The 26,112-nt window shown below is 43.4% G+C and overlaps 1 protein-coding gene across 1 annotated transcript in view; it reads right to left on the bottom strand.

The window, feature by feature from the left end:
• Positions 1-26,112, bottom strand: part of LOC121532280 (thromboxane-A synthase-like) — a 134,345-nt gene that overhangs the window by 30,393 nt on the left and 77,840 nt on the right. The window contains 6 exon segments of the mRNA XM_041838127.2: positions 12,778-13,122; positions 13,267-13,291; positions 13,293-13,392; positions 13,541-13,689; positions 13,960-14,048; positions 24,019-24,135. Coding sequence (XP_041694061.2) covers positions 12,778-13,122; positions 13,267-13,291; positions 13,293-13,392; positions 13,541-13,689; positions 13,960-14,048; positions 24,019-24,135 — 825 coding nt within the window.

Raw genomic sequence — 26,112 nt, forward strand, 5'->3', positions numbered from 1 at the left:
TTAAGAGTGTGCTCCTAATCTTAGCTCGTTACCTGTATAAAACACACCTGGGAGCCAGAAATCTTTCTGATTGAGAGGGGTTCAAATACTTATTTCCCTCATTAAAATGAAAATCAATTTATAACATTTTTGACATGTGTTTTTCTGAATTTTGTTGTTGTTATTCTGTCTCTCACTGTTCAAATAAACCTACCATTAAAATTATAAACTGATTATTTCTTTGTCAGTGGGAAAACATACAAAATCAGCAGGGGATCAAATACTTTTTTCCCCTCACTGTAAGTATCTCGTCATTATATCCATATCTCTGGATAAGCTCAGGGCACAAACACAACCATAACAGCCCATTCAGTAATATATGGTTAAATATATTTCAGTACTCCAGAAGGCAGAACACAGAGAGCTCTTTGACTGAGAACCTGAGGAATAAGACATTAGCATATCAGAGGAGCTGCTGCGGCTTCTTCACTGGGGTGGGATGGCGAGGGAGAGAGAGAGGAGGGACCCGAAGGTCCCAGATATTAATACAATTAGATCCATTAAGCCGCACATCTGCCTCTCTCATCATCGTGCACACACACTTTCTCCCTCTCTTAAACACATAGTGCACACATACAGAAATCACCCTCACATAAAAAACTCAAGGTGTCATGGACAATACACTGCATGAACCATCACTATATATCCCTCACAGTCATGAGCTGTGCTAGGACATAAATCATTCACTATTCCTATATAAAGACTGGGATCTTTGGCTGTACATAGGTCCTCTTCCAGTAGCTGAGAATTACCATTTCAATAAACATATTAAAGCTATCAGCTGATGTCCCTCATAAGTCTGTCCTCATTCCCATATTAATCATCCAGGGAGGAGGGAGAGCAGGAATCACAGGTAGAATGAATTGGCATTAACTTAAGCTTGAATAAAGAGCTGTTTTTCTTTATATTTGATATGCATCAAAGCAGTATGTATTTGTCAACAAACTAATATTGAGATCAATAGCTGAGGCAGGCTCAAAGGATAGCTGCAACTGGCAAGGAACTAAACCTATTCAAACTTTAGTAAAAGGTTGCAAGCCTCCATTGACGTTGCTGTAAATTAGTTGCATTTGGACATGATATCTTAGTATCTACATTAGTCATCCAGTCATGGAATGTTGTTTTCAGAAGTTGTTCTCATATCAAAAGGAACACATCAACTGTGAGCCGGCTGAGACTGTAGATGTTTAATTAACACCAGAGCAATCAGCCTCAAGGAGAACACTCCTGTTGTGTGTCACCAATCATGAGAAGACACAGGGTCTCCGTCCCACCTCAGCAGGAACTCCTCTAGCACCAATCAACACACATGCAGGTAAACCAGTCATTACACCTCTCATGTACATACAGCAGTTACAAATGCATGGCATGATGGAAGAGCGTAATTACGTGCACCCACATGCGCGCACACACAGAATCTTATCATTGGTATACGTTTTAGGTCTTTAATTTAACGGTTACCATTTTAATTGGAAGCGACTCATATTTGATTTGATGAACTGTAATAAAAAGCACCACCCCAGGCAGATTAGCTGGTTCAGCAATGAGATTTGGTGATGGAGATAGTTCACATCAGGCTGCCTGATATAAGCACTCACTGTAACACCTGGTATTAGATGATATTCAAATTATCTAGGCCTAATCCATAGCTTGAAGTGTAGAAGTACACAGGAGGAGATGACATATATAAGCAAGCATGTTTCTCCCACATCTTTTGTGAAAAAAAGATCTGTGTTAACTTCATCATACACAACACAGCCTAGCCACATGTGAAAGAGTCAAATATAAAGTAGGATACTGAAACAAAATACTAATTATTAAGCACTCAGAATGAGCTTTGTTTTTCCCAAATTCCATAGGGAAACGAGTGAAGAATAATCCCTTTTGTTGTAACCAATGGAGGGATTCAGATGAGCCACTTATGTTATTCAAACTATCGCTCCATGAAACAATCTCAGGAAAGTGCTTGGGCCCGTATATAATACTTAGAATGTTACTTATGCGGTTACAAACGTACTATCTTAATATTAATCCAAGGGGGAGGGTCAGCTCTCTCCCAACCCATTCCCAGAACCATCCCTTGAATCCAGCTGGAATACTAACCCATCCACCTCAACCCAAAGCTATGTTAACACCATAGAAGTACAATTACTGGAACGGAAAAGCCACTCAGACCACGGTAATTCAACTAGCACACTCATGGGTACACTCAATATGGCCGCCAGTCCACCTATCACAGAACATAGACTTTAATGGGAATTCCTGTTCTAGTAATTATATTTCTATGCCAACACTCTTCTTTTCTGACCATCTCTACCATAAGGCTGTGAACTCCCAGCTCCTCTAATGGGTCTATTTCACTCATCACCCAGCACCACTCAACCTCTCTCTCTGCCTCTGATGGTTATTAAACACAAAGCAGCCCATTGTAATGACTGGATTCATCAGAACAGCACCTGAATATATTATTCTCTACATGGAAGGAGATAGATGAATGATATAGAGGTTGTAATGACAGGTTACAGGCCACACCACACTCAGAGAAGTAATTATACAGTAACAGGCTTTAACAAAGGAGAGCTTGGATTGCAGAGGTGTCCAGTACAGCAATTCACACACTACTCTATCCCAAAGATATCAGAGTGTGCTCAATTCTACTTTCCATAAAACATGTAATATCTAATAAATATTCTGTAGTGTATTGTAAAGAACTGTTTGGAAGAATAAGTAACTGTAAGGCTATCATTGCCAGGAGAGGCACCACAGGGAAGGCAGACTAAACCTCCATATGATCTACTGCTCACAGAAAGTCATAAGAGTGATCTCTCCCTCATTACGCAAGATGAACACAGTATTTTGTGAGGACAAACAGAGAGAAAAGGAGAGGAGAGAGAGAGACTGAGAGAAAGATAGAAAGAGAGGGAGGGAGAGTACCCCACCGCCACAGCTGTAGAGAGCGTGCTCGTTTCTGTATTTCGCTATCCCACAGGGCAGTTGGGAAAGAGGGGTATTTAACGATGGCAGCCTCGTGACAGCTGTTGACATTCAGCACACATCGGTTAAAGAGAGAGAGCAGCCACGGCGGAATAACTGAAAACATTTTGTTTATGGCAATCTAAGATGGGCATATTCAAGGCCTCCTTATTTTCCCACAAGCCCTTGTTTTTTATGGGGCCCTTGCGAAGACAGCAGCATTTTGATGTCTCCATCTGTCTCACTCACTCACCTCCGTGTAGCCAGATTTTTTCGTCTTCCAGAACAACAACTCCCTTACTTCCTGATTTCTTAACGTTACTGTTTTTGTTTTTTGTATGTACCGAACTGTTATACTGCAATTCAGCTTTCAGCTGCCAATGTATACAGTAATAACACTATACTACTGACTATCCTAACTATATAATGTATACACACAGTAATATATAAGGAACCTTTAGATTAATGCTAAACACTCCCCCATCGCATAACTATGCAGTGGGACAGATTTCCAAAACATGTATTCAGATAACTCTAAGAGAGGACAGAGGTATGTTATCAATAGTTGTTTAATCAATGTATCACGGGGACTCAGGGAGATTGTTACTTGCCCAGGCTGCCCCTGTGCAAATTCGTCAGGGCCCAGCAAACAGGGGATGTCCAGAGGACATTCGGCAACGTTTCCATTAGGTCCCTTAAGGATTTTGGAGCGACATTACCCCACTGACGTTCTGGGAACATTCTAAGAACATTGCGTGATGGTCCCAAGGGAACGTTCTCTGGGGGACCTTTGTCTAGTTCCCTGTACGTTCCCAGGACGTCAATGAGGACCATGTCAGGACCGTCCAAAGGGAAAGTTCTCTGAGGGACCTTTTTATAGTTCCCGATTTGTCCCAGGGACGTTTTTAAGACGATCTTTGGACGTTGTGTCATGGTCCCCTGAACGTTCTTGGGATGTTGTGTCAAGGTCCCCTGGAGGTTTTGTCTAGTTCCCGGTTAGTTCCAGGGACGTCCCCAAGGACGTTTTTAGGACGTTCGTGGGACATTGTGTCATGGTCTCCTGGAGGTTTTGTCACGTGATGGTCCCAGGTGTCTCAAACCATTATAATTAAAGTAATGAAATGGTATGTGGTGTGATACGCTGTTCAGCTAAAATAGTGTACAAATCTTTAATCAATGACAATATGATTACATTTGACATGATCACTTAGTACTGACTTTTCAATATGACCCCACCTGGGATTTGAACTCACAATCTCTGGATTTGGGGTATGCTGATCTTTCTGTTTGCGACACAAATTGTTGAAGTCACCTACACATTCATTACCTATAATACATCTCTGCACTTAGCAAAAGAGTACTATCTGCACTGCTATTTTAATTATAATTTAATCTGACTATTCTCTCATTGATTTAATTTACTTATTACAGCTATTTGAGTTTGGGTTTTCAGTATAGTTGTTTACTGTTGGTGGGTCATATTATTCTGCTTTAATGTTACTCTTGAATCACTATGATAAATAAAATAGTTTATTTTTAACAGAGCTGAGATTTACTTTGAAGTGCAAAGTGTAGGAATAGGCCTTCAGGTGAAGTCAGTCACTGATACAGAAGAAGAACGCTGTGAACCAATAGGTTGTGAGGTCAAATCCCAGGTGAGAACATGTTAAATAATTATTACTGTATGAATAAACATTTGGGGCCAAAGAATGTTTCTTTGCGACCGTCATGTGACGTCCCTGGGACAAACCGGGAACTAGACAAAAACCTCCGGGGGACCATGACACAACGTTCAGGGGACCTTCAGGGGACCATGAAACAACATCCCAAGAAAATCCTAAAAATGTCCTCGGGGACGTCCCCAGGACAAACTGGGAACTAGACAAAACCTCCATGGGACCATGACACAACGTCCTGATGACTTTAGGCGACCATTTTGTGACATTCCGGGGATGTGCTAACGACTCATTATTGTTTGCAGGGGGAGATGCTTTGAGATGCTGTGGGCAATAATTATTCAATAGAGATTCAATAGAGATGACCCTATGGCCGTGGGTTGGACGGATATGTATGACTGGGAAGGGGCCTGACGTCAGCCATGAGACCCGTGATTGGCCCCTGTAGAACGCACTCACACACACACACACTCACAGGGCCGCCTCTAGTGTTTTGGGGGCCCTAAACAAGATTTGGTTGGCACACAATGCAAAAGCACACACACGTGCATGCACACACACACACTTCAATCCTCTCTGTCTATGCTGGTCACTCACATCTGAGATTATAACCTGAATCTTCACACAAAAAGCCCTCCTTCAATCAGCACCGTGTGCAACAAGCATTCAACACAAGCTGATACAGAAATCTGAAGGTCCAGATTCCAATCAGTGTTTCATTTTACCCTGCACCCTCTTTCACAATGATTCTCCCTCCCTCTCCATCTCTTTCTATCTCCACCCCCACCTTCCCTTTATCTATTTTCTTGCTCTAAATATAAACCCTTCTGACCCCCCCCACCCCCCCACCCCCTCCCCCTCTCTCTCTCTCCTAGTGCGAGGTCAGTTTTCAGGGTCAGGCAGCCTTGGTGATGGGCTCTGTGCTGCCCTACTCAAAGCCCGCTCTCTGTCCTTTTCCTTCCCTCCATCCCTCCTCACTCTCCCCCTCCCCTTACATAATCAAGAGGGCAGCAGCTTTTTAAGATCATCTGAAAAATGACCCATGGGAGGGAGGGAAGGAAGGAGACAGGGATGTTAAGTTGGGATGGAGAGAGGGAAGGAGCATGGCCCTCATACACACAGCCTGGCCCTCATACACACAGCCTGGCCCTCATACACACAGCCTGGCCCTCATACATACAGCCTGGCCCTCATACACACAGCCTGGCCCTCATACACACAGCCAGGCCCTCATTTCATCCAGTCCAGAGGAATAGAAAGAGAATAGAAGAGGCAATGAGAGGACATCCCCTCTCAGAGAAAGGTCTATCTAAGGCCCCTTCTCCCAGGCAGGATGTAGATGAATAATTTAGACAGGAAAGGTAAGCTGCTGCTGCTGCTGCGGCAGACCGCTACGGCTACGGCTTCTGCTCTGACTAGCACACACTGGGACTGGCAGATCAGCTCTGTATACTGTGTGTGATATGCCACACCTGTCAGGTGGATGGATTATCTTGGCAAAGGATAAATACTCACTGACAGTGATGTAAACAAATTTGTGCACGACATTTGAGAGAAATAAGCTTTTTGTGCGTATGGAACATTTCTGGGATTATTTATTTCAGCTCATGAAACATGGGACCAACACTTTATATAATTTTTTGTTCAGTGTAATTTCCACTTTAAAATGTTAGACTTGATTTGCACAAATGTACCACCCCCCTTAAAATCCTGTATCTGTACACAATAGAGTTTGTGCGAAATTAGTTCAGACAGCATGAGTGATGTTTTGACCTTTGAAAAAAATATGTATCTATTTTGAAAGTTATATATCTTGAAAACTTGATTGCTGACATGCAAAACATTTTGGGACTATATAAACAATGGACTAATTAAACAAATACCAAAAGATTTTGGGTGGAATTTTCTTTGAAACAATAGATGACAAGCTCCCTATTGTACGATACAGTAAACACTGAACACTGTAGGGGAGGCCGGGGATGGTTGTAACACTTTTCACCTTTTGGTCAATTTCTCAGAGATCCTTTATGGTAGGGTGTTCAAAACTCATTACAAACAACCTAAATCTGTCTTTTACAAATTGGTATGGTTATTATATATGTAAATCAAACTGCAAATGCATGGTGTTATCTTAAATACATGGAGTGAAGTGTTACAATTTACCCCATGGTCTGGGTTAGTTGTAACAGTAACAGTGCTTGGGGTGAATTGTAACAGATTGAAAAAACGCATAAATCATGACATGCAACTAATTATTTAACACCTTTATTGAGACCATGAGAGCAACATTGCCATGTTTAACATTTTATTTGGCAGGGCGTACATCAACTGGGTTGAAATCAGAAGAGTAATCGGGTGCTTCACAGCCACAGCCTGATACATGTGGGGAGGTGCCCTGTTAAGTGGCTGGAGAGGTGGCCTGGAAGGCAGCTGGAGAGGTGGCCTGGAGAGGTGGCCTGGAAGGCAGCTGGAGAGATGGCCTGGAGAGGTGGCCTGGAAGGCAGCTGGAGAGATGGCCTGGAGAGGTGGCCTGGACGGCAGCTGGAGAGATGGCCTGGAGAGGTGGCCTGGAAGGCAGCTGGAGAGATGGCCTGGAGAGGTGGCCTGGAAGGCAGCTGGAGCGGTGGCCTGGAAGGCAGCTGGAGAGGTGGCCTGGAAGGCAGTTGGAGAGGTGGCCTGGAAGGCAGTTGGAGAGGTGGCCTGGAAGGCAGTTGGAGAGGTGGGCTGGAAGGCAGCTGGAGAGGTGGGCTGGGAGGCAGCTGGAGAGGTGGGCTGGTTAGCAGTGGGCATAAATCAGCTGCCCTCAAAATATACTCTGACAACTTCTGCTCCTGCTCATCCATGAAGACCCTGTTGCCACTACGGTAGCCTACATGAGGAAGCTCTCTCGACCCCTTCTCCAGTAGCTTCTTTCTTTCTTTGCAGAATCTGTACAGTGTCACATGACATACAGTGGGGGAAAAAAGTATTTAGTCAGCCACCAATTGTGCAAGTTCTCCCACTTAAAAAGATGAGAGAGGCCTGTAATTTTCATATGTACACGTCAACTATGACAGACAAATTGAGATTTTTTTTTCTAGAAAATCACATTGTAGGATTTTTAATGAATTTATTTGCAAATTATGGTGGAAAATAAGTATTTGGTCACCTACAAACAAGCAAGATTTCTGGCTCTCACAGACCTGTAACTTCTTCTTTAAGAGGCTCCTCTGTCCTCCACTCGTTACCTGTATTAATGGCACCTGTTTGAACTTGTTATCAGTATAAAAGACACCTGTCCACAACCTCAAACAGTCACACTCCAAACTCCACTATGGCCAAGACCAAAGAGCTGTCAAAGGACACCAGACCTGCACCAGGCTGGGAAGACTGAATCTGCAATAGGTAAGCAGCTTGGTTTGAAGAAATCAACTGTGGGAGCAATTATTAGGAAATGGAAGACATACAAGACCACTGATAATCTCCCTCGATCTGGGGCTCCACGCAAGATCTCACCCCGTGGGGTCAAAATGATCACAAGAACAGTGAGCAAAAATCCCAGAACCACACAGGGGGACCTAGTGAATGACCTGCAGAGAGCTGGGACCAAAGTAACAAAGCCTACCATCAGTAACACACTACGCCGCCAGGGACTCAAATCCTGCAGTGCAAGACGTGTCCCCCCTGCTTAAGCCAGTACATGTCCAGGCCCGTCTGAAGTTTGCTAGAGTGCATTTGGATGATCCAGAAGAGGATTGGGAGAATGTCATATGGTCAGATGAAACCAAAATATAACTTTTTTGGTAAAAACTCAACTCGTCGTGTTTGGAGGACAAAGAATGCTGAGTTGTATCCAAAGAACACCATACCTACTGTGAAGCATGGGGGTGGAAACATCATGCTTTGGGGCTGTTTTTCTGCAAAGGGACCAGGACGACTGATCTGTGTAAAGGAAAGAATGAATGGGGCCATGTATCGTGAGATTTTGAGTGAAAACCTCCTTCCATCAGCAAGGGCATTGAAGATGAAACGTGGCTGGGTCTTTCAGCATGACAATGATCCCAAACACACCGCCCGGGCAACGAAGGAGTGGCTTCGTAAGAAGCATTTCAAGGTCCTGGAGTGGCCTAGCCAGTCTCCAGATCTCAACCCCATAGAAAATCTTTGGAGGAAGTTGAAAGTCTGTGTTGCCCAGCGACAGCCCCAAAACATCACTGCTCTAGAGGAGATCTGCATGGAGGAATGGGCCAAAATACCAGCAACAGTGTGTGAAAACCTTGTGAAGACTTACAGAAAAAGTTTGACCTGTGTCATTGCCAACAAAGGGTATACAACAAAGTATTGAGAAACTTTTGTTATTGACCAAATACTTATTTTCCACCATAATTTGCAAATAAATTCATAAAAAATCCTACAATGTGATTTTCTGGATTTTCTTTCCTCATTTTGTCTGTCATAGTTGACGTGTACCTATGATGAAAATTACAGGCCTCTCTCATCTTTTTAAGTTGGAGAACTTGCACAATTGGTGGCTGACTAAATACTTTTTTTCCCCACTGTATGCCATACAACTTTGCAACCGATCTGATTGACTTCCCCTGCTCTGCTGCATCATTTGACGCTCTTTTCAAAGCGTGGAGCGGTACTCCCCTGTCTGTCTTTCTTTTCCATGATCTAGGCATGCTGAAAGTAAAAGAAAACATGTACCAAAAACATCCAGTTTTACTCTGGGTTAGTTGTAACATTTTCTCACAAGTTGTTACAACTAGCCCTGACCCTTGCAGCCATTAGCTAGCTTCCATTTTAGCTAAATGTAAAAACTTTAGCATTGCTAACTTGCATCTACACAGACTGGTTATAAACCTGATATAAGTTTGGTGAATGGAACTACAAAGCAGTTGATGCCATCACAAAAACAGATTTGGACAAAGTAATTACTTTCTTACCTCAAAATCAGATTTCTGTCAATAGAATCTGCTGAATTTATCACAGGCACTTGCTTTTTCACATGAGGGTTCAGGACTAAACTGAGCATGTTCACAGTGAATCACATGATTCTACCTCACTCCTGATTGGAGGAATTGCAAGTGTTACAACTATCCCGTGTTACAACCATCCCCGGTCTCCCCTACCCTTGCTCTCTTCCTCTATCTTTACACTCTCAGTCCCTTTCTTCCTCTCTCTCACTCTCTATTCTTTCTCTTGAATTGTCTCTCTTTCATTCTCTTCCCTCCCTCCCCCTCTCTCCCTCCCTGAAGCCCTCTGCCAACAGACAGACAGTGCAGAGGGGAGCAGCCCAGGCTGAAACATGTCATTTAAGATGCGTTGGTCCCTCCCCTTTTTCCGTCTTGAGTCTTAACACCTTCTGCATGTCGTTAGGGGCCTTGCTTTGCTTCAACTCATTATGTTGTTTAGGGTGATAAGAATGGCAAATTAAGGAAGGGACCCCCTGAGCGCGGCGACACAGCAGTAGAGAGAGCGAGAGAGAGGGAGAGAGAGAGAGAAGGAGAGAGAAAGAGAGGGAGAGAGAGAGAGAGAGGACGAATGGCCAGGCACAAAGAGGCAAAATATGTGCAGTCAGCGACACATTTGCATGTTTGGCTGCTCTAACCTGAGTGGCACAGTCAGAAGAAACTACATGGGGATGGCTCTTCTCAGATAGAGAGCGAGATGAGATGATTGAGTCACCAGCGGTTAGCTTTCACAGAACACAGCGCGTCTCTGCTGGAGGCTCAGCTAGCGTAGCCCGCCTGCTACCAGCTCCTACAGACACAACCGGAACACACGTGAGATGAATCATGGCTAACAACTTAATCCAGAAAACATGCCTGTGAACGAAAATTACAATTAAATCAATTACCAAAAAACAATTACAAATCGATGGAACATGTCTAAGATTTTGTAATGACCAGGATAAACTGCAGATCATTTGATAGAATTAAAGTGTGTGTGGATCTTTCGATGTGTGCGGTATTGTTTTCAATACCATGTACTGGAACTGCATATGTACCTGAGACTGACATTGAAAAAGCTTTCAGGAGCGGACCAACCTTGTGGTAGCAGGTAAAACCACCACACAGTCAGTCTCTTTCACTGTACTGAAAGGTAGTGGGTTGAGTTAGCTGTGATGAGCACAGCAGGAGAAGTGAGAGAGAGAAATAGCTGACCTTCACTGCAGTCAGCTGCCAGATGTCTGGTCAAATGTAGACCCAGCTAGCCTATAAAATAGTTTATGTACACAGGTATTGTATCCGATCAAGTTTCCTGAGTCAAACCAACATTTATTCACCCCGACTGTTGAAAACCCCAATTGCACTCACCAGCTAGCTACATACAGCTCACTAGCCCTCCATAGAGATCTGTATTAACCCTGCCATAACATGAGTCCTTCGGCTGTACGTTATTGTAACATTTCTCATACAATTTTGTGAAAACCTGCTTCTGATCCAGAAGCCTTAAAAAGGTTCAGGAGAGTGTAATATTTCGAGGCAGGTGAGTCCAAAGTCCAGAGCAATCAATCGTAGTGGAGGACTTTCAAAATGCTGCAAAAAACAGTAGTGTTGTTGACAACAGTGTCATTAATAGAGTGGTGCAGCATTTCAGTAAAACGGCCCTTAAGACAAATGATATCCAGTCCCATCAGCAGACAGTACTCTTCATTTCAGCTCTGTCATTATATTAGGCTACATAACAGTAAATACCAGACCTTGTTGCGGTGCTTCGAAGGCTACTCAGTAGGCTACAAATCATAAAAGCCACCAACAGTGCTCTATTTCAGAGAGGAAAGTCAGACTACAAAAGGATAAAAGTCCACTGCAGAAAATGTGCAATGAGAAAATAAATAACACCAAGAAGATAAAAAAGGACATGAAACAGTGAAGAAGTGAGCGCTGTTATATTTGCACTGATGCATTTTGATCAGGAAATAAAACACCAGAAGGCGAACATGCAGAGTTAGTTAGTTTACATTGAGAGCTCTCTTTGTAGACACTTCCTCCCCCGTGAGTTGAAGGATTGAGAATTAGAGAGCAGAGAGCGGTGTATCGGCACGACATAGAGCGAGGGAAGAGGAAATGAAAGAATGTGCGTTTGATCCTGCCTTCTGGTCTGCTGTCTGCTCTACTCTTTTCTGTTCTCCACTGCTCTGGCCTTGGTCAGGGTATTAGGATGCAGGAGGAGACAGACGGGAGAGTGGAGGATCTAACAAGGCCATGGATGTGTCCGAAATGACACCCTATTCCGTATATTGTGCACTACTTTGACCACGGCCCTATGGACCCTAGGGAATAGGGTGCCATTTTGGACGTACCCATGGCCTTGTTAGATCCTCCACTCCCCTGTCTAACTGTTTATGTGTCCACTATTAGAGCAGTGTTATGCTGCAGAGTTGATCGTGACTGTGACAGCAGAGTGTGTGTGTGTGTGTGCTGCAACCAAGGCTTCATCTGGATGCCAGACAAAGAGCAGTTTTCATCCTAAGTGAACGCAGTGAAAGCTCGGGTGCTGTCTGGGTTCTTTATCTTTCAATATAGTGGCAGATCAAACTGCAGGTCGCTGTGACCCCGGAGAAACAGATTGAAAATCCTCAATCTGAAAAATTCCAACCCACCTCTCCCTCTCTCATTTATTTTTGTTCCAGCCAGGGCCAATCAATGTCTGTCTTTCACACTCATCACCTCTGCTGGCCTGCAGAGTGGCAGACTGGCACTGCTGCAGAGATGGACTTATTACAGCTGAGGTGAAGTTGATATAGGACTGAGTCTCTTGGTCATAAACCCCTGAAAAATGACTGTATGCTATGCAGTGCTGCTGAAGTCCACAATACCGGATTGGGGTCAATTCCATTTCAATTGTCAATTCAGGAAGTAAAGTGACATTCAGAAAACATTTTACTTCCTGATTTGACTGAATTTAAATGGAATTGACCCCAAACTCTGTACAGTCTCGCCATCAGGTGGGGCGGACAGTGTGGGCCATTTACATAATCTGGTTTAGATCCTATTAGTATCAATAGACCATCATGGCACACATACTGTCACAAACAATGAGGGCAAACGAAGGTGATTGTGAACATAAAGTGCATACAGGAAAGCCAGAGGACCATACTCACATATCTGGTGAAGAACTCATCCACCTCAGCCTGCAGTTTGCTCTGACACTCTGGGTGAAGAGCCAGGAGGTAGCAAGTGAAGGCTAGGGTGTTGCTACTGGTCTCATACCCCGCCAAGAAGAACACAAACGCCTGGCCCACTATCTCATCCTCCGACATCATCCTCTTCTGGGTCTGGACCGAGCGCCTGTTGGGTGACTCGTGGCTGACCTCAACATTTTCTTGCTGGTTTGTGTGTGTGGGGGCCAGCTCATCTGTATGGTTGACCACATCAAAGTGCTCCAGTGACACACACTCCTTGCTGCTCCGCGTGTCCAGCATCAGCTGTAGGAAGTCTCGCCGCCGCTACATACAGAGAAACACACACACACACAAAGAGAGAGAGAGATCAAGATCAGAGAAGAGGAGGACAGGAGACATTACAAGTCCTTTATTATTTCATATCTATTCCCATCTTTACAAAGGATAGTTAGGCTGCCATAGTAATACCTCTTCAACTGGCTGCTCATCTCTGTCTGATGATCTTCTGAATGCAGTTGATGAAGAAGTTGTTCATCTCATCCCTCCTCTTGTTGGGGAGGACCCGGGCCAGAGGAATCAGGAATGGAAAGGCAACTGAAGACAAAATATAGTATTTGTCACTCCATGTATGGCATCAACTAGGGAATGCAGCAGTATTTGAATTGGACAATTTGACAAATTAGGAATACTTTAAAGTGATGATGAGTTAGTTGGCCTCAGGGCAGGGCTCCACAGTACTCACTGAAGACGAACATGATGGGTGTGAAGAAGGAGAAAGAGAAGAACTTCTGGGCGTGGTGGACCAACGGGTCATCTGTGTCCTTCTGAGAGTCCACCTGGGTGCCAAAGGCAACGCTGGCTATCACGTCCATGGTGAAACAGCCAAAACACCTGAGGAGAGAGTCCCAACCCAGTCAACACAATACGGTATGTATGTACTGAATACCATACATAGAGAGCCTTTATACAACGATAATACAGTATCCACATTAGAATTTACCACTAGAATAGCAGATCTGAGGCTGTCTGTAGACATTTGAATTTGTCAACTTTTTGTTAGGAAAACTACAGGATAACATTTGTATAGCGTAATGACTGAGCAGTCCTTCCATTACAGTATACTGACCCTGCTGAGAGGGAGAGATACTGTAGTTGCTGTACCTGTGAATGTCAAAGCTCTCTCCAGACTCAGCATGACCATTGAGGTTGGTGAGCAGGGTGTCAGTAGCTGTGTTGATCAGAGGACCCATCTGCATGGGGACAGAGACAGAGAAACACTCTCATCTAGATTCTGATATGAAAATGGGGTCGCGGGAGAATTTCCAAAATACTGGTTAAAAAAAATATACAGTCGTGGTCAAAAGTTTTGAGAATGACACAAGTATTGGTCTTCACAAAGTTTGCTGCTTCAGTGTTTTTAGATATTTTTGTCAGATGTTACTATGGTATACTGAAGTATAATTACAAGCATTCCATAAGTGTCAAAGGCTTTTATTGACAATTACATTAAGTTTACGCAAAGAGTCAATATTTGCAGTGTTGACCCTTCTTTTTCAATACCTCTGCAATCCGCCCTGGCATGCTGTCAATTAACTTCTGGGCCACATCCTGACTGATGGCAGCCCATTCTTGCATAATCAATGCTTGGAGTTTGTCAGAATTTGTGGGGTTTTGTTTGTCCACCTGCCTCTTGAGGATTGACCACAAGTTCTCAATGGGATTAAGGTATGGGGAGTTTCCTGGCCATGGACCCAAAATGTCAATGTTTTTTTCCCAGAGCCACTTAGTTATCACTTTTGCCTTATGGCAAGGTGCTCCATCATGCTGGAAAAGGCATTGTTCGTCACCAAACTGTTCTTGGATGGTTGGGAGAAATTGCTCTCGGAGGATGTGTTGGTACCATTCTTTATTCATTGCTGTGTTCTTAGGCAAAATTGTGAGTGAGCCCACTCCCTTGGCTGAGAAGCAACCCCACACATGAACGGTCTCAGGATGCTTTACTGTTGGCATGACACAGGACTGATGGTAGCGCTCACCTTGTCTTTTCCGGACAAGCAATGATGACGGCATGTGTTTCCTTGCAGGTAACCATGGTTAACAGAGGAAGAACAATGATTTCAAGCACCACCCTCCTTTTAAAGCTTCCAGTCTGTTATTCTAACTCAATCAGCATGACAGAGTGATCTCCAGCCTTGTCCTCGTCAACACTCTCACCTGTGTTAACGAGAGAATCACTGACATGATGTCAGCTGGTCCTTTTGTGGCAGGGCTGAAATGCAGTGGAAATGTTTTTGGGGATTAAGTTCATTTTCATGGCATCTGCTCACTCATCATAACATTCTGGAGTATATGCAAATTGCCATCATAAAAACTGAGGCAGCAGACTTTGTGAAAATTTATATTTGTGTCATTCTCAAAACTTTTGACCACGACTGTATATATATATATATATATATATAATATCCTCTTTGTCTCTCAAAATCATATGGACGCATTGTATGATACACCCACTAAGCTACAATGGATACACCGGGAACAACTGGCGGCGAAAGAGCTGAGCGCAGAACTCTGAGATAAGCAGCAAGTAACTTCGATTGTACACTACATAGCACACGCCTGTTCGCAAAACTATGTGGAGATATGGGATCAGAGCATGACAATGTTGTATTTCACACTGAGGTTTGGTGGTTATTGAGGGGGAGTGTTAGAACGATTTTTTGAATTGAGAGAGGAACTGTTGTCATTCACAATGGATGTAAAAAACAGACTTTGTTGACTTTCTGTGTAAAGAAAATAAAATGTGGCTCCTTGCCTATGTAACAGACATATTTGGGAAACTGAACGAACTGAACTCAAGCATGCAGGGGAAATACAAAACAATTATACAGATGTGTGACCGATTCAGCGAAATCCGTTTGACTGTGATACTGGCTGAGTTGATATGCAGGTAAGTGAAATCGAACACCTGATCGAGCTGCCATGTGACCGAATGTTGTAGACAACACATTCACGGGTCACTATGGAGACAATTATAGAATGGCAAGTCACGTTGAACAACAAAGGAGCTTAATTTAAAAATGGCTGTTGTGGCTTCTGCTACCTAACATGAGGATGAAAAGGGCAGTTTTTCGGATAAAGTAGCAGTCGTTCAATCTTCTCGGTGTAACAGTTGGGATAATGGGACAATTTGAAGTACAACGCATATCTCATCCCTGGATTGAGGTACGTTTTCAGAGCCATATCTCGTGCTGGCACCGCTGTGTCTTAATCTACACAGGAAGCCTGTCCGACCCTAGTGCAGCTGTAAGCAAGCGGGTCGGATCTGCTGGCTAATGCCTATGTATAGTGCATACGGAAAGTATTCAGACCCCTTGACTTCTTCCACATTTTGATACGTTACAGCCTTATTCTAAAATTGATTAAATTGTTTTTTTCCTCATCAATCTACACACAATACCCCATAAGGACAAAGCAAAAACAGGTTTTTAGAATGTTTTGCAAATTTATTAAAAATAAAGAACGGAAATATCACATTTACAGTTGAAGTCGGAAGTTTACATACACCTTAGCCAAATACATTTAAACTCAGTTTTTCACAATTCCTGACATTTAATCCTAGTAAAAAGTCCCTGTCTTAGGTCAGTTAGGATCACCACTTTATTTTAAGAATGTGAAATGTCAGAATAATAGTAGAGAGAATTATTTATTTCAGCTTTTATTTCTAACATCACATTCCCAGTGGGTCAGAAGTTTACATACACTCAATTAGTATTTGGTAGCATTGCCTTTAAATTGTTAATCTTGGGTCAAACGTTTCGGGTAGCCTTCCAAAAGCTTCCCACAATAAGTTGGGTGAATTAATGCCCATTCCTCCTGACAGAGCTGGTGTAACTGAGTCAGGTTTGTAGGCCTCCTTGCTCGCACACACTTTTCAGTTCTGCCCACACATTTTCTATAGGATTGAGGTCAGGGCTTTGTGATGGCTACTCCAATGCCTTGACTTTGTTGTCCTTAAGCCATTTTGCCACAACTTTGGAAGTATGCTTGGGGTCATTGTCCATTTGGAAGACCCATTTGCGACCAAGCTTTAACTTCCTGACTGATGTCTTGAGATGTTGCTTCAATATATCCACATAATTTTCCTTCCTCATGATGCCATCTATTTTGTGAAGTTCACCAGTCCCTCCTGCAGCAAAGCACCCCCACAGCATGATGATGCCACCCCCGTGCTTCACGGTTGGGATGGTGTTCTTCGGCTTGCAAGCAACCCCCTTTTTCCTCCAAACATAACAATGGTCATTATGGCCAAACAGTTCTAGTTTCGTTTCATCAGACCAGAGGACATTTCTCCAAAAAGTACGATCTTTGTCCCCATGTGCAGTTGCAAACCGTAGTCTGGCTTTTTTATGGCAGTTTTGGAGCAGTGGCTTCTTCCTTGCTGAGCGGCCTTTCAGGTTATGTCGATATAGGACTCGTTTTACTGTGGATATAGATACTTTTGTACCTGTTTCCTCCAGCATCTTCACAAGGTCCTTTGCTGTTGTTCTGGGATTGATTTGCACTTTTCGCACCAAAGTACGTTCATCTCTAGGAGACAGAACGCGTCTCCTTCCTGAGCGGTTTGACGGCTGCGTGGTCCCATGGTGTTTATACTTGCGTACTATTGTTTGTACAGATGAACGTGGTACCTTCAGGCATTTGGAAATTGCTCCCAAGGATGAACCAGACTTGTGGAGGTCTACCATTTTTTTCTGAGGTCTTGGCTGATTTATTTTGATTTTCCCATGATGTCAAGCAAAGAGGCACTGAGTTTGAAGGTAGGCCTTGAAATACATCCACAGGTACACCTCCAATTGACTCAAATGATGTCAATTAGCCTATCAGAAGCTTCTAAAGCCATGACATCATTTTCTGGAATTTTCCAAGCTGTTTAAAGGCACAGTCAACTTAGTCATTAAGTTGTAAACTTCTGACCCACTGGAATTGTGATACAGTGAATTATAAGTGAAATAATCTGTCTGTAAACAATTGTTGGAAAAATTACTTGTGTCATGCACAAAGTAAATGTACTATCCAACTTGCCAAAACTCTAGTTTGTTAACAAGACATTTGTGGAGTGGTTGAAAAACAAGTTTTAATGACTCCAACCTAAGTGTATGTAAACTTCCGACTTCAACTGTACATATGTATTCAGACCCTTTACTCAGTACTTTGTTGAAGCACCTTTGGCAGTGATTACAGCCTCGAGTCTTCTTGGGTTCGACGCTACAAGCAGTTGACAACTGACGTCTATGCCCAGTGGGTAGTCTCTTCTTATCAAAGAAAACGAGGACACTAACACATATTCGACCACAGAAAGGACAGCTATGGCATGGAATATTTGCTAAAGGGACATGAGAAAAAAATGAGAGCGCGAGAGAGAGAGAGAGAGAGAGAGAGAGAGAGAGAGCACACTTGTGACCGCTGCTGAGAGAGAGTGGTGGTCAGAGAGAGAAAAAGAGGGAGAGGCCTTGGTTGTGAGGCTCTACTCTACGGTCTGTGTCTCTGTTCCGGGACAGAGAAATCAGAGGAGCCACTCAGCTCTGACGGTGGATTTCGGGATGTGAGGAGGAGAGGGAGAAATGGGAGAGAGAGAAAGAGAAAGAGAGGGCGAGAAAGAGAGGAGAGAGAGAGAGGGAGAGAGAGAGGGAGAGAGAGAGAGAGAGACAGCGAGAAAGAGGGAAAGAGAGAGAAGATGAGAAATCTAGACAACATTTACACATCTCCCCTTATCTACCTTCGCAATCTCCTCATCGCCTCTCTGTCTCGGCACCACACTACACCTCCCCAGTGCTCAATATACACTGGGATCAAATTAGAAATTAGATCCTTACACAAAAGGAGATACTAATGGATAAACATGCTGTAGCTGTATGGGTACAATATATTGTGTCTGAAGCAATTAAATGACCGTGATATGCAGGGCTACTGTCATTGCCATCAATGCCACTTCGGGCATAACATTGAGTATAGCCTACTGTAAATCTATGTCAAAATAACCTACATTTGACTAGTCTAAGTGAAAGGATGGGGCTGGAGGCTGGATAAGGTTGTATCATTGCCATGAATGACACTTCGGGTGAATCATTGGTATAGCCTAAGCCTATTCAATCTAACATGTAAAAAATAAAGTGATATTGACCAGTCTAAGAATTATGATAAGGCTGGAGGATAGTGATGGGGCTAACACTAGTCTAAGTCTAAGGTTGTGACTACACTCTTAGAAAAAAAGGTGCTATCCATAACCAAAAAGGGTTATTCGGTTGTCCCCATAGGAGAACCCTTTGAAGAAGCCCTTTTGGCCAACTCCCTCTTATCAATGTTCTTGAAGTTTAACACACACATACTGTAAAAGCGTCAGGCATTCTAAATGAGTGCTCCCAATTTCTGATTGGAGGGTTGACTACAGGTAAAAAATAACTGGGTCTATGGATACAAAGAACAAAGAGCATTTAAACCTGTCCAACAATGTTATGACTTCCACAGAAGACAATAATAACCATACAGCCAGGTCTGACTTCATGTAATACAGCTAGCTATTAGATCTAGCCTAGGCTACTTCAACATGAACTAACCACAAGCTGCTACTACTAGAATTGGGATAATTTGCTTATATCTTTTGACCTGAGAACTACAACAAAAACAGTAGCTAAATGGAATGGATGTCCTGTTTTGATTTAAATCATTTGGGGAAGTTAAGAGTTAATCAAGAGGCATTGAGCCATGGCATTGTAAACATTATTTAAGTTAGCTAGCTAACGTTAGCATAACTAGCTAGCTACTTCTGTTCAAATTATGTTTTTTCTGTTATCTAAAGAAATGCCTGGGAATGTGTTTATGGTTGAACTTTCTACGTTTTCTTCCAAAATTGTTGCTCCTGAACAGCTAATCATGGCAACCCGGACTATTTGCACTGCCCCCCCCCCCCCCACCCCATCCTTTTACGCTGCTGCAACTCTGTTAATTATTTATGCATAGTCACTTTAACTCTGCCCACATGTACATATTACTTCAACTACCTCAACTAGCCGGTGCCCCCGCACATTGACTCTGCACCGGTACCCCCCTGTATATATAGCCTCCCTACTGTTATTTTATTTTACTTCTGCTCTTTTTTTCTCTACACTTTTTTTGTTGTTGTTCTATTTTTACATTTTTGTTAAAAATAAATGCACTGTTGGTTAAGGGCTGTAAGTAAGCATTTCACTGTAATGTCTGCACCTGTTGTATTCGGCGCATGTGGCCAATAAAATTTGATTTGATTTGATTTGATTTGATGATGTCATTTTTTCCACAAAACATAGAATGTGCCATTTTCACATATGTTGATGTTGGGGTGGTGCTGGAGATGATGAATATGAAGTTTTAAAATAATTACATTTCCTTTTAACGCATTATTAACCATTAACTTTGACAGCTCTAATGCCAACGTAAACAAAAATTGACTAGTTTAAGGATGAATATGAGGCTGGAGGCTTAGGATCAGGCTAAGACTGGTCAGTCTGTGAGTGAGGCTAAGTACAGGGTACTGGGGTTGTGGCGGAGAGACAGACAGACAGACAGACAGACAGACAGACAGACAAGAAAAAGGAGAAAGAGAGAGCTATAGAGAGACAGACAGAAAGACAGAGAGACAGACAGACAGGACCCAACAGCTTCCTCTTATCACGACTTCCTCCGAGGCTGCCTCCTCTCCTTGTTCGGGCAGGCTTCGGCGTTCGTCGTCACCGGCCTTCTAGCCACTGCCGCTCCTCATCTCATCATTCCATTTGTTTTGTCTTGTTTATTACACACACCTGGTTCATATCCCCTCATCAGTACCTGTATAAGTGTTCCCTCTGCCCCCTTGTCTTTGTGTGTGATTGTTCATTGTAGTGGATATATAGCTCAGTGGAGCTAGATTTGTATTGTGTATCGCCAGGATATTCACCCGTGTGCCTTGTCTTCCCCAGTGCGCCGTTTACCGCACTGGTGTATATTACGCATTGCTGCGTACCTCTGTTTATTGAATAAACCATTTATTCCGTGATTTCCTCTACTGCGCCTGACTCCGTCCAACATCACCCGCTACAATGTGACAGAATTCGGACTGCCAGTTATCCGAGTGTTCGTTTGGTGCCGATTGTAAAGTGGGTGGTTAAGGTTTATGCGCTCATAAATTATTCATATTCACACCAGTCCCATGCCACTGGCTCATTCTCCCATGCTAAAATCTGGAGCAAGACTGTGTGTGTGTGTTTTTGTGTGTGGCAATAATTAGCATGCCTCCTCTCCACTCTCTAATAAACTGGACAGTGTGTGTGTGTGTTTGTGTGTGTGTGTGTGAGGGAAGTACATACATAGCTAACACAACCTTGCTTGGAACACAGCATTATTACTACACACCCTAATCGCTGACACAACCTTGCTTCATAACATCAGAGTCAGACAAACATGTTGACTGATTGAGAAATGTGTGAATCCGAAACACAAACACAGAAAGCAATAACTAGTCATTAGCGCACCCTGAATGCAACTCCAATCTCAATGACGTTCTTAATTGAGTTCCAAGCCTGTTTCTTTGATTCGCTATTTTTATAGAATATTAATCACACACACTCAGAGAGAGTGAAAGAGAGAAAAAGTACACGTGTACAGATGTAGGATCTTAATTTGAGTCAGTTTGCTACAACAGGAAAATAATCCCGCAGCTACAGGAAATGTGAATTATTATGTAGATTGTAGGGGTTGATAAATTTTTCGTTACAGCAAATCAAGTCAAAAATGTCTAAGTGGAAATTACAAACGTTAGAATTTTTTATTTTTACTCAAATACACTACAAGTTTGCATTAAAATTCCCAGCAACAAAAAGAGTGATCAAATTAAGATCCTACATCTGTACGCAAAGACACTGAGTACATCTTCAAATTGAGGACTGATTGCAAGTAGCAAATAAAATCCAAACTGTCAATTACAGCAGGAATTACTGAGTGTTTGCAAAAGCTATCTGGAAACAAAACCAGTCATAACCGACTTTCAGCTTAAATCCCTTTATCCTCAGTGGTTATCCTCTAACAGTTAGAGTTTTCAGGCGAGTGTTCCCAGCAGTATCTGAAGCGTGAGAGAGAAGTGTGTGTGGTTTCATCAGACCTAAGTGGCCAACCACTGGTTGCCATGGAAACATAACACCACAGCCCTAATCACAATTAACGGTCCAGCTAAATGACCACCTACCTCTGTCTCTACTACACGATAATTACATACCTACTGTTTACCCTTCTAGTGTGTTATGCCTTGCAGTCTTTCTCTGGATATACTTTCCTTCTCATGACACTCACTACAACCCTGTATTCAACTGGTATACAATGTACCAATAACCTCACAATGTCTTAACACACATACAGTACAGGACATGCATGGTACATGAACACTATGTCAAACAATGCCTTCTTTCCCTTTTATATTGATAGTTCTGAGAAATGATGTGATGTACACACACACACACACACACACACACACACACACACACACACACACACACACACACACACACACACTACGTGGAGAATAGAGGATCTTTGGTTTGGTTGGTCTTTGCAATGCTATGAGAGCAGTTAGTTCATTTCAATAGCAGCTGAAATATGTCTGTCCACAGCAGCTGCCTCTGGTGTCACAGACAGACAGGCAGAGAGGCAGGCAGCGAGAGAGGCACATAGAGAGAGAGGCAGGCAGAGAGGCAGGCAGGCAGAGAGGCAGGCAAGCAGGCAGAGAAGCAAGCAGGCAGCCAGGCAGGCAGGCAGGCAGAGAGGCATGCTCATTAATCTATCTCAATCACTAAGTCAGTGTATCAGTGTAGAGGGGACTCAACGAGCACATAAAACATGCTGTTCCAACAGGCCCCAGTAATTATGTTCCACACTGTAAAGCAGACCCACTGTTTGTTCTAATGACACTCTATTACAATGTCAAACCATACACAGAAGTCACAGAGAGAAAGAGGGAGAGGGAGAGGGAGGGAGGGAGGGAGGGAGGGAGGGAGGGAGGGAGGGAGGGAGGGAGGGAGGGAGGGAGGGGAAAGTGAAAGAGAGATATTCCGACCAAATTAAGCGAGGCGATAAGATTGCTAGCTACTGAAGGCCTAGATGTTTATGAACGTGTATGGGATCCATGTAGATAGAACAGAGGGTGAGAGAAGGGGGAGTGAAAAATGAGAATTATGTATGTGTGTGTGTATAGATGCAGTGCTTAATTTGAGCCGGAACAGGATCCGGCACCAATTAGATTTGATTTTGTTCGTTCCAGCACCTATTTTCCCGGATTCGGTACATTTCGTGGCATGATTTATTAATTGTTTCACTGTTCACACTGTAAACGTTCTAATAAAAGCGATCAGAGTTCAGTCAAGTGCCCTCCTTGTTATTTCTCCCGCCCCCCAGAAAAACCATCACGTAAAAGCGCGGTGATCCTTCTGTGTAAACATCCTATCATGCCACACTGATTCCAGACCTGCTCTCTTATTTGTACATAGAGGTTATGGGGGGGCCGGTGGTGTAAGTAACTGATCTTGACACAGGTCTTAGTAGTGGTGGTCAGCTAGTGAAAAGGTCCTTACGTAATCACGTCACTTAGCCTAGGCTAGTCATCCCCTACTGAATTTGAAACGTGGGAAAGCCAAATAAAAAATGTATAAGAAAAGGCAATCGAGTTTGATGATGGGGTGGGGGGGGTGGGTCAGTGCATCCACCGACAAAGTGCTTGGAGCACGTACAATTTGGACGGAGGCTCAGTTCAAGAACAAGCAAAAGTATAACCCCTGGCTTGTCATGCAAATTTCAACACTGGGCTGTACAACATGCAAAAAGGTAGAGGGCTTGGTTGAGGAGGAGAGGAGACGGGTGATGATGGTGTGAAAGGAGAGGGGTGAAAAGAGGAGGAGAGGAGATGGGTGATGATGGTGTGAGAGGAGGAGAGGAGAGGGGTTGAAGAGAGGAGGAGAGGAGAGGGGTGAAGAGAGGAGGAGAGGGGTGAAGAGAGGAGGAGAGGAGAGGGGTGAAGAGAGGAGGAGAGAAGATGGGTGAAGAGAGGAGGAGAGGAGATGGGTGAAGAGAGGAGGAGAGGAGAGGGGTGAAGAGAGGAGGAGAGAAGATGGGTGAAGAGGAGAGGAGTGAAAAGAGGAAGAGAGAAGGGGGGTCTTGTCTTGCCTCTTTCATCTTGGCTGCGCTGAAAGAGGGGGTGAGGATGCTGCGTACTCTCTTCCAGTGCTCGTTCCTCAGCATCAGCAGACAGTCACTCATGGGCTTAGTAGCGGCACGGATCGTCTACAGAGAAGAGACGAGGGAGACAAAATGTCAAGAATATTCACACTCCAACATACCGGTACTGATCATGCACATAAAGTATGTGCACACTCGCACACACCCACGCACAGATCCCTCCCTCTGTATTGTATTTAGGTGATTCAGAAGTCTGAGACCAGAACCACAGGTCAGTGTGTGTATGTCTCCCTCACCACCCAGCCCCCACCACCTTACCCCCAGGTCAGATCTTAGGACTCAGGAAGAGATGAAGAAATCAGCATGCCCAGCCTGTCCTCTCTTGTGTTCCTGTCCAGTCCAGCGAGCGTATGTAGTCAATGGTCATCACTAAGTCCTTAGAGCCTATGGTCCTCTATGGTGGAACTAACACAGGATACAATGCTAGAATATTGAAGATCTGGAGATACTGTGGAACTCTAGAGGAATACATAACATTGCCACGTGACCTGAGCTCTGAGCTAACACTGATCCCTTACCTATTGGTGTTCATAAATGTTCCTAAATTGTTAATAATTGGTTATAAGGTGTTCATAAATGTTCATAAAAGTATTCATAAATGTTCATAAAGCATTAGGTGACCGATGCAGGTGCTTTCTGGCTGACAATACTTAATGTTTTATGTTGTGATGTTTACTTGTGTAAACAGTATCCATCATTTTTTCCCATGCTAGTATAACATTCCAGACACAATGTAATAAAATGTATACTTTCATCTGTGTGTCTTGGTAATGTTCCATCGGTAAGAATTAAGTAGCGTTCTAACACAACACAAAATATGGAAAAGGCAACTGTTGTTCTGTAGTTTAGAGTGCTTGATTAAAATAAACCATTCCTATTTTTGAGGCCACAGCATTACAGTGAAGTGTGTTTGTGTCTATGCCTCCATGGAGACTGTTTTATAGGTCTGCTCCTGCTGCTGGTTGCAGATGGTGTAGGTGCTCTGGAACATACACAAAGGCACGCACGCAAGCAAGCATACACACACCCAAACACTCACGCATACACACAGCAAGACCCACATCTCAACACTACACTAACGCATACACCACTCAGTAACACAGCAAGTGCCACCTCTCCATAATACGTATCCCATACACACAGCAGGGCCCAGATCTCAGCACCATATCCACATCCAGCGCTCTGTGGGCTACTGCTAGACTGGTTGTTACGTCAACAATTAGTCAGGAGCTTGGGAACGGGAAGCCAACAAGTAAACGCCATACACACTTAGAAAGAAAAGTGATATCTAGAACCTTAAAGGGTTCATCGGCTGTCCCCATAGGAGAACCCTTTGAAGAAACCTTTTTGGTTGCAGGTAGAACCCATTTGGTTCCAGGTAGAACCCTTTTAGATTCCATGTAGAACCCTTTCTACAGAGGGTTCAACATGGAACCCAAAAGGGTTCTACCTGGAACCAAAACGGGTTTTCCTCTGGGGACAGTCAAATAACCCTTTAGGAACCCTTTTTTCTACGAGTGTGTGAGTCAACTTCACTAAATCAAACAGGTAAAACATTTCACTAAGCTCCTGTATCCGCCCTGGATCTGAAGGCTGTATGTGTGTGCGTGTGCGCTGCATACATACCACAACATTTCTGGGTGATTTGTGCACAACATTTCTGGGTGATTGGTGCACAACATTTCTGGGTGATTGGTGCACAACATTTCTGGTGGATTGGTGTTAAAATCACTCCATATATTGGGAGTTGTATTTAACATGATGTGCATGATTGCCATGATAATTCTGGTTGCCAGAAATCGAAATACATTTGAATCACAACACAATATAGCCACAACGCTGTTCCATTGTCATGGCAATTCTGAATCATAAAAATACCCATGATGACATCACACAATCAAACCAAGCAATTAAGTAGAATGTTGGAATTTAGAATGTTTGGTTGATAAGAGCTAGTGTTTATTTAAACCCATTGCCATGGTGATTCTAAATCATAAAAATACATTTACCTTTGAATATGGC

The sequence above is a fragment of the Coregonus clupeaformis genome, chromosome 19 (assembly GCF_020615455.1).
Source record: "Coregonus clupeaformis isolate EN_2021a chromosome 19, ASM2061545v1, whole genome shotgun sequence".
Taxonomy (NCBI): Eukaryota; Metazoa; Chordata; class Actinopteri; order Salmoniformes; family Salmonidae; genus Coregonus; species Coregonus clupeaformis.